The 18337-nt window shown below is 34.4% G+C and overlaps 1 protein-coding gene across 7 annotated transcripts in view; it reads left to right on the forward strand.

The window, feature by feature from the left end:
• Positions 1-18337, forward strand: part of Klc (kinesin light chain) — a 185361-nt gene that overhangs the window by 81841 nt on the left and 85183 nt on the right. For all 7 annotated transcript variants that reach the window (XM_085949052.1, XM_085949055.1, XM_085949056.1 and 4 more), the window contains one exon: positions 16010-16238. In XM_085949052.1, the coding sequence (XP_085805178.1) occupies positions 16010-16238 (229 nt within the window). The remainder of the gene's footprint in view (positions 1-16009; positions 16239-18337) is intronic.

Consider the following 18337-nt stretch of genomic DNA (forward strand, 5'->3'; position numbering starts at 1 on the left):
TATATATTATAATAATAATAATGCAAAATATGTTTTTTCTCAGTACAATTTTATTTTCCACAACCACCCTTTGTAAGACTCACGTTTTCACCCATAGGGAGCAGTACCCGGCAGTTAGTAATGTTTTTGTTTTGATTAGAAAATAAGTGTGTTGGACTAGGCCAATATTATTATTCCATCAACGCTGACGATAAAATAATATTTTGATTTGAACCTACGCCACTATAAAATTATTTCATCATCCCCATTCTAATTTGCCGTCATTAACCCCCATTACGTGTATTATAAAAGCTCTTTGCATGCTCTCGCTTAGGCATGCGTGTGTAGGGCTTTCGTGACCGCGGTTGATTCTCTATCGCAAATAGTACTAAACATTATTATGTACTTACTCTTTCGTTTTGTATGCGAAAGCCAGACATTATGGCGCCAAGGAACCATTTTCGAAACCTTGTTCTTTTGTTCTCCTGATACTTTTATTAAATAAGTTTGACTCTATTGTCATAGTTTTATCGAATGTGAAATTATTTTTGTTAAAAATTCGCCTTGATATCTTGAAAAAAGCCTTTTTTATATAGACATAACTTAAATCGCGTTTCTCTCTAGTACCAATACGTAACATCTCAACCGGAGTTCCTAGTTGGATTTAGATATCCGATGATCACAATTTCTTTTCTGAAAGCAGGGTGTTTCTTTGGTTGTCTCACTGTTATTACTACATAACTACTATTGGACCTCGTGGCACGTTGTTCTCTTAGTGTTATAAAGTAAAATAATGGTATTTAAAAATAAAGATAATACAACGGCTACTGATTAAATTAGCTAAGATTTCGTTTTATCGATTTGTCACCCGCATCACTGTCAAAAGATTTACTGAAAACATTCAATACCATAAATTAACAAAACTTTAGATAAATCCTCAAACTAGAATTTGTTATGAATGTGTTAATTTGTTAATTTCAAGAAATTCGGCATTCACTTTGTGGCAATTCGTTATAAACTCATTTTATAAACACATTCCGTTTCTACCACTGCAAATATGAAATATGGCCGACTTGTGCCAAAACCAAAGCATTCACATACTTACTTATTGTAATGGACAGACTGCGTTAATTAATTTATAAATAAAAAATAATTGTCATTCACAATACCGCCCAAGAAGACCAGAAAGTCTACAATAACTCGTATCATCAGGGTCGCGCTAAGAGCGGGTGTTAGTTGTGCGAAACACCTTTTTTTACTATTTGGCTTTACATTAAGTACTTAATATTTAGTACATTAAATTTTCAACGTTATACGCATTTTACATTCTATTATTTTAGAAAATAATTATTGTTGAATCCACTTAATTTACGAACAATCCGAAGCGATTTTATCGGGTCTAGGGCGATTTGGTGCCGGGACAACTGGACGCCACGCAATTCGAAAATAAATAGACGTTTGGTACTAAAAAATATTTAATATTATTATTTATATTTAAATGATTATATTATGATTTAATAGTTGGTGAGATTTTAAATATGCACACGGAAATAATGATTTAATCGTGCATATAATTATTTAAGTTCCAATGAAAAGAGTTTTTTATTTTATATAAAGCCTTAGGCATGGTAATTCTCAATCCGCAACAAAAAATGACTTGTTTAACTTAAACTAAAACTAAAAAACTGATTAAAATTTCTCGTCTACGTTTTGTATACGTGTCTACGACAATGCGGTGTCCAATTGTCCTGGCGTCCAGTTGTCCCATTCCCATTTTATCAAGTTGGATGAATATTGTCAAAAGATATTATTTTATTTAAAACAAGCGGTAAGTTAATATCCCTAATTCGGGTAAGGTTGATTAATGAATGGCTTACTCTATTATATCTTCAATAAATTACCAATGCTAACACAATTTACCTGTATTGAATAAACGCAAGACTTACGTAACATATTTTTTTATTTATTTGCGAATCACTGGAAGAAGATTTCTTTCTATTATTGACTTCCAAAAGGTCACCATATTACTATTTAGAATCAATTCAAATAAAATACCCCCCCCCCCCCGCAAACGTGACGTCAAAAGGACTCCGTGATTCAATTCGGCGTAAGTTATTTTCCGTAATTCTTTTTCGCTCACTATTTGCTTTCTGCCCCTCCGAAATGTCGCCGATTTGATATTATTCAATCGATCTGGAATAATAAATAAAGTATAGTAGTATTATATTCGACAAATTTCAAAACGTCCCACATGTCATATTTGAGATAAGAGATTTTGACGGAGTGGATTGTCTGGTTTTAGTATGATTTTATTTATACCAGATTCTCTAGAATGACACTTACATTATTATACATTTGACATGTCATTCAAAGACAACGTATCCGACTAATTTATGTTAGGTTAGGTAACTGCATAATTAGTATTTTCGAGATACATAGTTATAATATGTACGCACTAATAACTCGCCCGACTGGATAATACGCTCGTGAGTTCAATTGACAAATTTTTTTAAATAATCTCGAATAGCGTTTTACAGTTAAGATTTTAAAATTTTGCTCAGCCCATTACAATGGCGCTGGTCGATATATTATGTTTACAATCATTAATAGATATGTTGATATTATTTAGATTTACGATAGTGAATTAGGGCATTTACGTATAGAATATACATATGTTAGGTTAGATTTGGCGTTAGTACCGATTGACAGCTTAATTATATTTCGTGAACGATCTATTAACGTTAAATTTTTACGGGGTGTTTCAATTAGATAATTCAATCAGTTGAAATAATAATGATGGTACATTATTCGGAAACGTCAGAAAAATTCGTATTAGAAAAAAATGTCGTTGCCGGGTGGGGTGGTACTGGAACCCGCACGTATCGGATTCCGGCCAATACAGTTCAATCTTCTTGAATCCTGTGTATTATTTAAAAAAAGAAATGATAGTTGATGGTTAGTTTCATAAAATTTTACCACTGCAGATTATTTTCTCGATTTACAGGTAGAAAATAAAGGCTCAAACTCTTATATATATAATTAGTTATAAATTAGCCAACGCAATAATTACTCTAGTGCGAATTTTTTCTTTTGAATAAATTAATACTAGGTATCGACTAAATATAATCATTTACAGTTTTAGTGACATTTTATTTTTTCATAGTGATATGTAGGTATAACATACACGTCAGACAATAATTGCATTGCTTTAAATGAAATTCGAATTGAACGTATTGAATTGAGGCGAGTATACAGCTAAATGATTGGTATTATTGATCCCTTTGTGTGTCGGTTGCTTTTGAGGTTTTTTTTTGTGTGTTAGAAGAGTAATGAATAGGCAAATATTTGTTACGTGTTTTCAATAGATCTGTGCCCACTGTGGAAAATATACGCGGGAGAATATTCGTTGGTGATGGTAGTTTCCTGCAACAGTTCGGATTTAATTTTTATTCAAATCCACTCGATTGTTTAATCGATAATTTAAAACAATTTTAAATTCGAGTCCATAATTTAATAAATTAATGAAACTATGGACTATGTATTGACACATCTAGAAGGACTGTGATGTTAGGGAATATATTATAAGTCAGATCAATGTAAAATTGAGAAATACATACTAACTGCTGTTTGAGTATTTTTTGCGATCTGGGTTTCGCCTTTCAGCATCTTCAGATAGTTTAGGCATTATGCGCACTCAACCAATGGTGGCAAATACACACTGACACATAATTCAGTATAACTAATTAATACATTAATCATTAGGTACTGAATTTATGAATAGGTACCGTAGTGGCGTAGTACATTTTTTTAAACTGTCCGCTTCTAAGAAGATCAGATGGGCCTCCACAGACTGGATGTTAGCCACTCTGGTCTAAACACAAACAAGTGAACATCTTCCAGACCAGGGGATCCAATCCGGTACCCACGACACTATAAAGCGACCCGGTAACCGCTCGGCCATCGTATGCGTTACATACATATCCTAGCACGCCTATTAAAATACCATTACATTATATAATGGAACTATTTAAAGTGCTAGTCTAATAAAGGTAATGAGACATTTCACTAAAAATATAAGTAGGTAGTCGATTGTAATTAAGTATATAATAATTAATTTATTGTTTGTGCACCGACACAGAGTGGAGTCATGTGTCCTGCCATAGGGTAGGATGGAATAGCTTGGTAGAAATGTATTTCTTTTCAACAGAATTGGAGAGTGATCCTCAGAAAGGCGATATGACAGTGGCGCGCAGTTTAAGCCTCGGTATGTTTATTAACCAGGAATAACGAAATGAGTCAGAATCCATACTATTTCCATGCTTAATTAAATTTATCCCGAGAACAATAATTTTATACTGACTTCTCTTTTTTACTAAGTAGGGGGAGGCGGGGCTAGTTGTTACAAAAAAAGAAAAAGTTAAATATCTGAAATCCGTTTATCTTAAGACACATCATATTAATTATTACTAATTCTACATACATTTAGCTATTACAATACTGTTTATTTGTATCCATACATACCTTACAAAAATTACAATAGCATTAAAAACAAAAAATGAAAAGTGTAACAATGTGCCCCAGCCGGGGGCAAGTTGTTACAGGGTAGGGGCACGTTGTTACCAACTAAAACAATAATTGAAAATGTATGTAAAAGTAAGTTTTTTGCTTGTGATTTTCTTTGCATTTATATTTAGTCACTAAAATCATAATTCTGACACATGAAATTAACTTTATCCCCACGAATACAGGAAATGTGAGCCCAATTTTTGCATGTTGTGCATTGGATCCACTCTTGCCCAGGTTTAAAGAAAATATAATTCTCCAAACAGAAGCATTCTTCATTCTCTGCGTCCGAAGAAGACAACACCACTTTCTTTTACAGTTTCTTAGTTCCTTGGGCCATCAAATACTTTGCTACATTTTATTATGTATGTTGCAAGCTCGTTTTCTTGATCGACAGAAAATATCTGGAGAGGTTTTGCGTAACCCCACTAACTTGGAAGTGGTCTGACGGTTTTCTTTATGTTCAATATAACATTGTAAGGTCATAAAGTTTACTTTGTATGCCTGGGCAGCTTTTTTTCTAAGAGATATTCTGTTTTCAATTATTTCTTTAGCCGCTCTGTTGTCGGTTTCCTGGAAAATTTTACCTCTATCGGTTTTGTTTTTTTTTTGTCCTCACCATTGTAAGATTGTAATCTGGAAGGATAAAAATAGATGGTATAAGTACCTACCTATTGCAAATAAAGAAGATAACAAACAATTTGTAGTAAAGTGGTAGTGAGTGGAGTTAATTCATACAGTAACAACCTGCCCCCACCTCACTGTAACAACTAGCCCCTTTGACCCAAATAAAATTGAAATTGTTTTAATATTAACACGGGAATTATATTTACTTCGTTAAATATACAAAATACGAGCATAAATATATAGATTTTTAATAGCATACTTTAAAAAAACTTACCTTTTATAGTTTGGTAACAATCAAACTTCAAATTCGGCCAACAAAAGTTGCTTTAGACACGAAATTCACTCAAAATGGTTTTATTTCAACTACATACAATTAATGCAGGCGACCTTTCGTCAGCGACTGCGGACAGGATGTTTACGTCTCCTATGTGACACTTACGCCACAGGACCTTATAACGGGAGAGTTATCTAGGATGTAACAACATGCCCCCGTAACAACTAGCCCCGCCTCCCCCTACCATAGGGGTGAGTAGGGCTGTTAAATTAGAATGCTTGAAGTGTAAGATAGATTTTAAATTACTATAAGACGTCTGTCAAATAATCATTCAAATACTAATCATCTACAATCTTTCATGTTTGACGTACAGTTTCTAATGATTAAACAAGTTCCTTGGTAAGGGTATTATTCACATAACAATGAGAACATTCTTAGAGACAAATAATAATTAAATTAATGTAAAAAAATCATATCTCTCTAACTTTTCAGTTTTAATTATACAGCGTAAAGCTTTCGCCGAGCTAGTGACCAATTATAATTAGCACTAATTATGCCGGTATAAAAAATTCTATCCACAATTTCGTTTTAAGGTAATGAATAATTACCCGGGATTACGTTGATTAAATTTCTTACTCGTAACGAATCCCGTTTTACTTTGGGAATTAATTCCGCGCAGAGATAGCTGTTCACGTAAGGATTCCGGCGTTTCGTGTCCTCAACTTTTGTATGCTCTCATTAAAATTGCAATTTAATATCCACATTTTGCCTTTACATAGTTTCATTTGCGGACTTGGTTATCAGATAACCCCCCTATTGTCTCGATTACGTCTTACTATAGTCTATTGCTGGCTTTCTATGATCGGTATTCGAGACTGGGTGCCGAGGATCGAAAGGGAGATGCCACCTCATGCTTAGCACCTTCCAACTTTGTTGCAATCACGAACGGCTGTATTTTTAAGAACAATGATGCGTTGACTCTATGTGCGTCAGTAGGTACATAAAGTTTGTTACATACACGTTTTGCGAATTTCGTCTAATTCATAATATACACAATGTCGATAACGTCGAGTTTATATTGTGTGCGAGGCCGCTAAGATCTTTCCGTTTCGGAGTTTTAAAAATCAAATAAACACACCTCCCCAGTGTGCCATAAGATACAAGTCCTCTAACTTTTATTCAAATGTCTTTAATTTTGTCTTCTTATTCGAAACTTTTTATAGCGTGAGCTTTATTTAAGCTTTTAAGTGCAGACATTCAAAGCTTACTTAGTTAACATGTCTTATCCTATGAGACGTAATGGTTGTAAAGGTTTCTACTTGTTGACTATGAACCCGATGCGTAGTCGTTAGGTAGGCTCGACTTAGTTAGACTAAATAGTATAACCTATGATACTTATTTGACTTTGTTCGATTTTTCTATTTAAAATAGTAATATATTTTAATTTCAGTTTTCCCTAGTTTCATCAAATTTTAAATTGACAATAGTTGGCAAAATTGTAAACAATTGATATGCATTTTATATAATTTTATGGCTGTTTTATCAGTTATTTGCTAGAATAAATGCACACAACACAGACACTGGAATATTTTTTATTAATTCTTACACCATTAAATTTGATAAACCGCCATTATTAGCTGTCAAACGTCATTAAGAAACTTTTCATTTAACTATTGACACGCAGCGACATTAAAAACGTTAAAATATGCAAGTTGAATTATTCATGAATATAATATATTAAATTACGCTAGGTTGGTAATTAATAGGGCATAAATATTCATCAATTCTTGGAAGAATTCCCATTTTACCGCTCTATAACAAATTTCAAAACTTTATCACAATTTAAAGTATGCGATAGCTTTTATCTGTCCAATAAAACCGATTGGCCGATCGCTTTTTCTCGCAGACCTTAAAAAGCTCAATTCGCGAAGAGGTTCTAACGGCGTACCCTAATCACCAATAGCTTTTTTCGCACGTTCGCTGTTCGATAATATACTGCAAAGCTTTTAAACGCGAGTTGCGCTGCGCTATGATATACCTAATGTGCTTTCCATGTATATTCCAACTCACTGTTGATGTTATCAGTGTTATTATTATCATAATCCGTATACTCGTTGGATGACTGGTTAAGACTCCATATTAGACATTTTATTTAAAGCCTACATTATTAAAAAAAATATGTTCAATTGATTTAAATAATAACATTTTATACCGTACAAAAATGATATAACTTGCCAACGACATGTCTGTACTGTAGATGTGTATTATAAATTGAATATACTACTAGACAGACATATAACTATTGCCACTAACTAATACGTAAGCAGCTATTACACCAACGTCACCAACACAATCAAACAAAGGCTTCAACTAGTTTTGTATATTTCCCGAATACAACATATACAACACCTACTTAGAATTACAAACGTATTGTAAAAACACACACACAATGTTAAAACCAGTGTCACATTACCACGTGACCAGAGGCTGTAGGTATTTAAGCCTAACGGGCTCTCCGGTGTTTATACAGATGTAGTTTAATGTATTTCCATTTCTATCCATTTTTATCATATCATTCTATCTATTCCATTGTATCCATTTCTCGTAAAAACAAAATCTGTTAATACAAACCTTTACTCTGTGGAGGCCCAATGATCCTATTAGGATCGGTCATGGTCGTAATTTAATGTAACATTCATTTCCGTACGCCAAACCTAATACCGTGATAGGACAATTTTCTAGTCTCACTTCGAATTCGCGGTTTCGTTTATATCTATTTTAGTGTCTGTTGTCATGTAATAAGTAGATAATATTATCCATTTCTCGTAAAAACAAAATCTGTTAATACAAACCTTTACTCTGTGGAGGCCCAATGATCCTATTAGGATCGGTCATGGTCGTAATTTAATGTAACATTCATTTCCGTACGCCAAACCTAATACCGTGATAGGACAATTTTCTAGTCTCACTTCGAATTCGCGGTTTCGTTTATATCTATTTTAGTGTCTGTTGTCATGTAATAAGTAGATAATATTATCTATTATAAAAAAATTAAATATAATATTTTTTGTACAGTAAAATACTGAAGATGAAAAAAATCAAATTCAAGTTACTGTTAATATGGCTGTTCTATGACATTTTTTCGGTTGTCTACCACAGCTTACCTACCTTCAACAGGCATTCCTGTTTGATGGGTTTGCATAAATCAGGAGATCCCAATACGTATAGTCCCTGTATCTCCTGGGGCTGTTACAAAGATGAATCCGGAGAGAATAGGCCCAGGATTTCAATTAAATGGATGATGAATCCATATTTAGAAATGTCCGATAATTAAAAGTTAAATGCAGATCTTATCGAGTTCTTGAAATGTAAATTGGAAATATGACTTTTGTAGGAGTATTGGTGGCGAGCACTATGTTACTAATAATTGGTTGAAGAGAAATCCGATTCAAGTGAATGTAGATTCAATTCTTACCGTTAAATAGTTTGAGAAACGCTATTCTGGATAAACGTCGATTTATATATTATATTGGCCCCATATGCTCTTTCTGATATAGGACAATAAAATAGTTATTATTATGCAATGGTTTGCGCGCTAGATGAGCGTTGCCCCAAGACCTAAAATCAATTTCAACTTACTCCAAGAAAATAAACGTTTAAACTATGCCGTGGTCGGACTGTACAACATGTTTAAAGTAAACTCGAATTCAGCGGGATTATTATTTGAAACATTCGCAGCCGCCGACATTATTTTACGCGAGGAAATAAAACGTTGGAAAGTTTTACTAATGGAGATGGCGGACAGCTTAATACAAAATGTCGGCTTTAATTTCCCGCCAAAAACAATTATTGGAATACTATTCGAGTTTGTGTAGCCACTGTTTAAAACCGCTAGTTTATTCTAGTCAGTGTATTTTATAAAACACGTAAATTTTCATTACTGTCTATATTCATTTGTATTATTTATTTATTTAAAATCAAAACATTGTGGACATAATTCAGGACATTCACAGCTTGAGATTTAAATTGAAAAAGAACTGGTTCTAATCAAACGAGTTAAATAAAAAAAATATAATTAATACATACACATACCTACCTAGCAAATATTATCTGTAGTGGTTTATTCATTTAAGGGACTATTATCTGTAGTTGTTCAACTACTAAGTTTAATTTCGATGCATAATTGATCGATAGAACCGTTTATAATGGTTATTTATTGTATGCACTTTGTACACTGTATTACATTTTGAGGATGTATAAATTATATTTATAAAATATTAATTTAGTATTTAATAGTTTTACGTCATTATCGGACGAACAATGTGCGAGGAATGACTATTTAATTGGGAGGTTAATTTTGAATTGCTTGATTCAAAGGTTTAATATCGACTATTATCTGATGTTCGAGTGACGAGTACTTAATTATCGTCTGAGCTCGTTAGTTATACTTTATGTTGATACATGTTACTGTATACCTGTAGAAGAGAGAATAAAAAAACATAAACAATATTAAACAATAAAATAAAATACACAGCACATCACTGAAAATGTCTGTCTTTGGGGAGTGCATTGATTAGTCTCGCACCCCTCGCTAATGGTGTCTTATAAGCCAGACACGACAAATCAGTTTTGATCCAGAAGTGGTCATGGCTGCGGTCGCGTAAGTAATAATTGACGGCGCATATAAATTCAAATTCAGCAGGACGTCAAGATTGGAAACCAACCCCCGGGAGAACAGGCGACAAAGTGTAGAAGTGACATACCAGCTTAAAGAGAGTGAAAAGCGACCATCCCTTGAAGAAGGACAATCGAATAATAATCGGTTGACGAATTGTTATATGTGTTAAAATAAAGACATCTAAGAGCCTTCTTCTCGATGCGCTCTAAAATAACCTCGTAGGAAAATTCAAAGACCATTGTAGGTATACTTTTGTATAGGACATCTTCCAGTTAGCCTTTTCTCACATTTATATAGCTCTTTCGTTACTATTTATTCAAGGTCTTCCTCATTGTGATGATTATGGAAATAGGTACGGTTGAAATCTTGATCAGTTTTCAATACCTTTATACTTTATTCTCTATAGGCCTTGTGGCAGATGGTATGAGGTTTCCAATAAATTTCCCTCTGCCCATTATACCTGGCACATAGTTCAAAACAACTATCATTTCGAGGCTTTCTGCACCGTGAAATGTTGAACCACGTGTTGCATAATATATCAAAACTCAGAGGAGTATCCATTCACCGGCAGTATCGATACATTGGTTCTCTGATCCATCCAGGACGTCTTCAAGGGTTGTTGCGTCGCCAACACTACATCACGAATATGTCAGGCATTTAATTTTAGCAAAAACGCAAACATCTTTTATGTTAACGATGGAAACGAAATACGTCTTTCGATCTAATAAATTCATTTGTGGTGTTAACAAGGTGATTAAAAAGTGTTAATAAATAGTTTTCTCAATTTGTGAACGGTATATTATTAGATAGGTAGTTATCTACATACGTAATTATTTTAGTAGTTTAAAATTTCTATTATATCACATTTCTCGTAGGTACCTGATGTAATATGTTGTACACGATTTGCAATAAACACGGTTACCCAAATAATTAGCATTGGGAACTCACCGACCTAGCCGGATTTCCTCCGGTACCTTACCGGGCCTATACGCCCCTAGCAAACATTGCGTCATGTTGCTACAAAATCTTAATTACCTATGTAATTTGTCTTTAGTGTGGATGCTACAAATAAAGGAGATGCTTAGTTGTTGGTAATCTAATTTCACGTGACATTTTAGATGTGATAAGATTTACAATACCTACATTCTACCTACGCGTATAATTAACATAATTATAATATCTTGGTCATTCAGAAGCAAATTCGCTCATATTTATTTAACGCAGATTTGTCAGTTTGCTTTTGGACTGCTCACATATTCATTTTTCTACCCTTTCCCACTATTTTTATAGAACGAACTTTTACCCTTTGCTTTTATATTATATTTAGCTAAATCGAGTCTTCAATATTATCGGATTTTAACCCTCTGTCTGATGTGGGTATGGCATGCATTAATATTCGGAATTCGTGCGAGCCGCTTCCCGTCAGTCGATAACTCTAATCGAATGCCATTTGTCGATCACGGGCGAGACCTATACAAAATATAAATAAAAATATTCGAACGACATGTTCATATCGTAGCGGAGTTTCTCAAAGTTTTTTTTTTGCGTTTGACCCACTTTCGATAAAGTACATGGTCCAATTATCCCTGATAGACTTCATTCCTTCACACCATCAATCGCTGTGAATTATATCATTTACTTGTGCAAGGTTTTATTAATTTGTAGAAAACAACGTAAACAAATGTATTTCTGTTTCTATGCATTGTATCAATGGCGAAGGGTGGAGTTAAGACCCGACATAAATAGTACACACTAAACTTTGTCGGTCACACTTATTTGTTTTCATTGAACTAATAATACAAATTGCAGGTGGTGCTGGTTAGTTTTTAAAATTCAATAAAACTCTTCCACCCAAACCATCATAGTGAAGATCCGTCAAAAATGGTGTACACTTTGTCAGTCATACTTAATTGTTTAAGTGTTGGTTAGTTTTTTTTTTAATTAATGTTACCCCTAAACCATGCCATAATAAATAAAAATCTTTATAATTATGTATTATGTATGATTTAATGGCACAATGAAAACGAATACTTATGACTGACAGAGCTTAGTGTGCACTCTTTATCCAGCCAACCTCCACCCTTCGCCACTGGGTATGATGTACCCATTTACTATTATGTATATTATGACGATAAAATTATAATATTATACATTTATTTACCGTCCACAATTATTGAATTGTAATTACAACCGGTTTCGTTATAACGGATATTTTCAACTGGTTAAGTAAAATATAGCTCATAATATAATGTGATTTATTTTAATTAGTATCTACAATTTCCTTTCCGACGTGAATTTACAGTCAACACCCTTAGTTAATTTGACTCATTCTGCCTGCTTAAAAACCAGTTCGGTTACGGATCCGTGGGTAGTATAGCGATATAAATACTAATGTTGGTGGGAAGTTCATGGGCGAAGCCTCAAGTATCACTTATATGCGAAAGCGAAAAATAAATACATCGTAGGGCGATATGTTGATGAATTACCTTTGAGAACCTAGTGAAAATAGAGTTTTATTTTGAATTTCGAACATATCAGCCGCGGCCTGCATTGAAAGCAATCGACATAATCAATCCGATCGATATTGCGAGTGGTATAGGCTTTACTCGGATGGGTAAGTGCTCTATGGACACGTTCGTTACCGCACTTAACGATAATGTTGTATATTGGAAAGCTTATTCCCGAGCCAATCGTAATTTCCCTAAAGTAGGTTTACAAATTACTACCTCGTTCAACCTTTTAGTATGGTGCCATACGATACAGTCAATAATTTTAATTTTAATGAAATTAATAATTTTCTACTGAGGGTACTTACAGGAATTTCAATTGTAATTCTCGTTGATTTAAGTTTTGTACTTTTTAATTTAAGTCGTTATTTATAATGGTTTAGGACGTTTAGGTAGTCATTACTTGAATCTAATCTATGGATTATCTGTAATTCAAATATTCCCGAGCAAATCATACTTTCTGATAAATGTTCGACTGGTTTTAATACTTTTGTATCCATTGACTTACAAGTGGACACTGTATCTCAAGAATAAATAACCCCACCTAAAGACCCTGCTCATACATATTAAATGTAGTATGCAGTTACGAGTAAATAAATGCTTAAGATTGTATGGGTAGAAGTGTTTAAATTATTATTATCAGTATTATGGTATTATTTTGGAGAATTCTATTCATTACGTAAAAGGAATGTTCTTCTACGTGGAACGTTCATGGTAGCTTACTTCGGTCGAACGAGGTCGCTTCGGAGCGTTTTACTCTAATGGGAAAATCGATGGAAATGCACCACGCGGTGTTCCCAGTAAAATAACCGTTCAAAGTTTCCCAGAATTGCATATTGCTGTTTACGTTATATCGTCGTCATACAAGAGAAAGTGACCAAGTGCAAAATAGTAAATTGTTCAGGAGAGCCATTTTAACATTTGTAATCAATCTAAAAAATCCTTATATTGCATTCACATTTCTGATTATTTTTGTGGGTGTAGATATGATATTTACTTTTAAAATGAAATTATAATATTTGAAAAAATCACTTTTTTCTAGCTTTTAAAAATACGAAATGAAGTTGGTCAGTTTTACCACCCATGAATTAATGGAAAAATTGCAGATAGTCACTTTTCATTCTTGGAATACAGGTAAAACAAAAATGAAGTATAGGTATTTTTCTTCAAATTGACTTTATTTTGAGTGCATTCTGAATAGAATGGCGAAAATAGGATACAATTTTTTAATTTTCTATGGAAAATATACCCAGTTGCTTTACATGAAAAAGTACAAAAGTCACAAAAATATAAGTACATTAAAATAAATTAATGTAAAAAAATACTCTGCTTCAGATTGAGACTCCATGTTTGGTTCTGGTGCCCTGTCTGGCATCTCTGGCATGTCTGGCATGTTATTTTCAGCAAGTTATCTGTACCATCCATGATAATCACGAGGAATTGCTCCAGTATCACACAGTTTTACAAAATCTCTCTTTTTTAGCCTGGTTATATTGAGTTCTTTGAATAAGTATTTTAATGTGGGAACAAGTGGTGGCTGACCTCGCCCAAACACTGACAGGGTTTGAACGTCGTCGTTATAAGAATATTTTATGGAGAATGTGTCCTGGTCTGACACGCTCATACCGATTTTTCATTATTTTGGCAGCAAGTAATTTAAGATTTTCTTCGACCATATCAGCCATTTAGTTAGAGCATATGGACACCAGGCGCCTCCAAGAATCCCTATCACTCGCCAGTCTTCTTGCATTGTTCCAGGGCAAACCAGCATCCCGTAGCTCTGTCGTATACACTTTATAGATAGTATTTAGCGGCCTTCCATGACGCCGGAATCCGGTTGGCTTAAAGAACGGGCAAGCCAGGTTGAAATTCTGGTCCAACGTTGCCTCTTCACTCTCAGCGTGATGAGAGGCTACTTAGTGCGATATTTTATCTCCTCGTTGCTCATAAAGTCATACCACTGCACACCCAGTATCTATCGCAAACATCTGTTTTCTAAGTTCAGTATACGGTTGCTCTGAGCCTTCGTAAGGTGCCATGATTCGCTAAAGCAGCACCGTCAGAATGCAAGCGTCAAATAGGCGGCATTAAATTTGGTTCTTAACTCATTCACTGCATATGGTATCACTATTTTTATTTTTATTTCGTTGGGATTGAGCTGCTCTGAAAATGTTTATGTTATACATTGGATAAACAAATAGATTTAAACTCACCTCTGAATTGATTTTGACGAATTCTATCATTTTACAATGAGAGAAAATTGATACGTCGAACGTTTCGTAAGAAATAAATGAGTAACTTCACTACTACAGAATAACTACTACAAGGAAAACTGTCACTTGGTCATTTTTTATTGTTAAAGATTACAAAAAGAAATGACCATGTGTCAAATAGTCAATTTTGCTTGGCAAAAAATGTGCTTTAATGCAGATAGTCATTTTGATAAATTTGAGATAGTATATTTCCAGGCTGAAATTCAGTTCGTCATTTTTTCCAGACAACCATTATGTTAGTAAGATGTCAAATAGTCAATAAAACCAATTTCGTAAAAAATGCACTTGGTCACTTTCTCTTGTATGACGACGATATGTTTTTACTTTACTGACCTGAAATGGTACCTGTTATCTACAATGTTATGGGAAATGAAAGTGCTGAATAATAATATCTACAAGTTATTAAATAAAGTTATCTGTGTATTCTATGTGGTAATATTATAACATAACGTACTAACCGATACCTACGTACATTTTAAATCATGAAATTAATATGTTTTTAGCTTTTTAAATTTCTTTCACAGACACATGGTTTTCATGTATCTGTCACCAACTTAAACCCTTAATGTTGAACGATTAGCTCGCTGTTTTAATAAAACCGTGCCTCTTCAAAGCATGATTACGTCGAACTGGTTGGTGCCTTTAAGTTAAATACGAAAATCGACTATTTTCCATGTAAGTATATGGAAATTGATTTAATTCGTAATAACCATGAGGTCTTTCAAAATGATGTTGTTATTTGTTTTAATCGTGAATGGAAGAAGAGAACAGTTTTCTTTGTTTTTACGTCAAGTGAATGGCAGTCAGTTGTTCTAGATAGTAAGTCCATGATTTTTTTGCCAGATCCGGGATTCGAACCCGGGACTCACTGCATTATAGACTGACAGGTTACCGCTCGGCCATCGTGGGCACGAATTTAGTATTGCCAAATGAATATGCAGTTAACTTAGTCAATAGCCTTAAAAACATTTTTAAACTTTACGCTCACATTATATTGAAAAAAAAACTATCGTCATAAAATAAGGTTTATGTTCGGTTTGGCCACTGACTAAAGAAGTAAAGAAATGATCGAAACAACATCAATTAATTTGTATTCTTTTGTCCGCAGTAAGAAGATCGAGCACATCGGCAGGATGACCCAGATGACGCAGGAGGAGATGGTCGCGGGAGCGCGCACTGTCGCGCAGGGCCTCGAGGCGTTGCGCGCGGAACACGCGCAGCTGCTGCAAGGGCTGGCGGGGGCTCTCGCCGCCACCGACCCGCCCGCCGCAGAGGAGAAAGCCGGCCTGGTCAGGCACACCATTGAAATGATCGAACTGGGGCTCGGAGAAGCACAGGTGAGCAGATTTTCCTATTTTAAATGTATCATTTTTTTTCTTGTGTTTCCTTCATCGGATAATGGTAAAATACCAAATAATCCCACGATGGGATCGCTTGACGAGGAACCTCAAGCTTTCGATTCCAAGAATATTAAAAAATAACTATAATGCATCGGAGCTCGACAATCCGGGTTGGTCCCGGCGTCCTCTACCTCTTACTCCCCTGTCCACCTAATTGAATATTTTTAGAATATACTACATCATTGTCACCCGAGAGTCGGGTGCAAAGTTATGAAGCGTATACTTTACCTATAGAGAATTGATTTTATTTTACATATTACATGCAGTGCCATTTTGAATTTCGAACTCTACCAACATACATAGTACCTACAGACCTAAAAACGTATCTGAAGAATGGGATGGGGGAGCCACTGTCGAAAACTACCCAATCAAGGCTCGTAACTGGACAAAATCTGACATTCGAATGATATTTTCAAAATGGCGTCATATGGTAGTTTGTAGCTCCATTTTTGACCGGTCTTTAGATAAGTGTGTAGGTTACGGACTATCACGTGGACGCCATTTTGAAAACGTCATTCGAATGTCAGATTCTGTCCAGTTGCGAGTCTTGATTGGGTAGTTTTCGACAGTGGCTCCCCCATCTCATTCTTCAGATAAGTTTGTAGGTCTGTACCTACGTTGTTTATTCCATATTTGAATTATTTCGCCGTTGTAATTTCGCGCGTTATTTTTGATTTATGGAAATATTCAAATTTAGAATCAGAAAACACACTGGCGTACGCTACCAATAATTTGCTTTTTAATGGATTTATTTACCTCACTCATTCAGGAACCATATATTGACGGATTTTGCAACCGACCCGATACTTCCCCCTGTGTACCTACCTCCAATGTACGTTCCGAGCACCAATTTGTTTATTCGGTTTAGATTATTCTTTAAATTCGTGTGTATTCTGTGGAGTGATTAATGGATGCGTTCCTGACACGGACATGCCTCGATTGTTGATAGGCTACCGCCCAACTAAATATAAATGGTAAAAGCTGATTGGCTAATGTGTTCCATTTGTAGGCACAGTATTTAAAAATTAAACCATCGATTGAATAATACACGGCGTAGGTACGGAATTCGAAATTAGGTGTTCGATTTTAGCTTGATAAATGATGTTTAAAATTTTTGGTAGGTATGACATATAATCAGATCTAAATTCCAACTATCCACCTCCTATCCTAAGGACGGTGTAAATCTTAAAAGGAACTAAAAAAAAACTTAAAGGCTATTCTAACATATCACTTTATGTGTTCGGGCAGTTAATTATCACAAGAAGTTAACTGTCTAAAGTGCTACTTATCTTCACCTTCTCTCTTGGCTGTGTTACAATATTGAATGAAATTACATATTGAAAATTGAGATGGGAGATGCGACTATTTTGAAAAATAATCTACGTCACGGCTCATGGCTGCCGCCTCGATTTGTAGTTCCTCTACTATTACTATAATCTACTAGGATATCTCTGCTGATTCCTATATACCTATAGCGAAAGAAAAAACCTCTCAAATTCAGTAATATTCTCAAAAACACCATAAATCAAGTTACCTATTTGTAGTAGTGAGGTTACGATATACTTTTATACGTTCGTACAATTTCTACGTTCTTTCCGCAGACAATTATTTATTCAGTCCGATAATATCTTAACAAAGCTCTCTAGGCATCTCTGGAATTATATTAATTTTAATTAAAGGTCTCTTTCTGACTCTGTTTTCGGTTTAATGTATTGTTTTACAGATTAAAGATAAAGAGGCCTTAAATGAGCTGTCTCTCTAATGTCTTTTTTGACTGCCAAAATAAAATGAGGCAATGTAGGAAATGTGAAAACTGTACGTTATTTTGTTCCAGTGCGATATCATTTATATTTATCATTTATATTTCGAATATTATAAAATAATAGAATGCCAAAGAGCTTTGACTTTATATTTAGAAGCTTTATTAGGTATAGCATTTGAGACACGTTTTTATTATATTGGTAGTCACAGGAAAATATAATATATTTTTTAACTTGGCGTTTTGTTTATTATAGCTGTCGCTTGCCAATTCGGTA

The sequence above is a fragment of the Rhyacophila brunnea genome, unplaced genomic scaffold (genome assembly GCF_057557595.1).
Source record: "Rhyacophila brunnea isolate RB1 unplaced genomic scaffold, BYU_Rbru_1.0 scaffold_21, whole genome shotgun sequence".
Classification (NCBI taxonomy): Eukaryota; Metazoa; Arthropoda; class Insecta; order Trichoptera; family Rhyacophilidae; genus Rhyacophila; species Rhyacophila brunnea.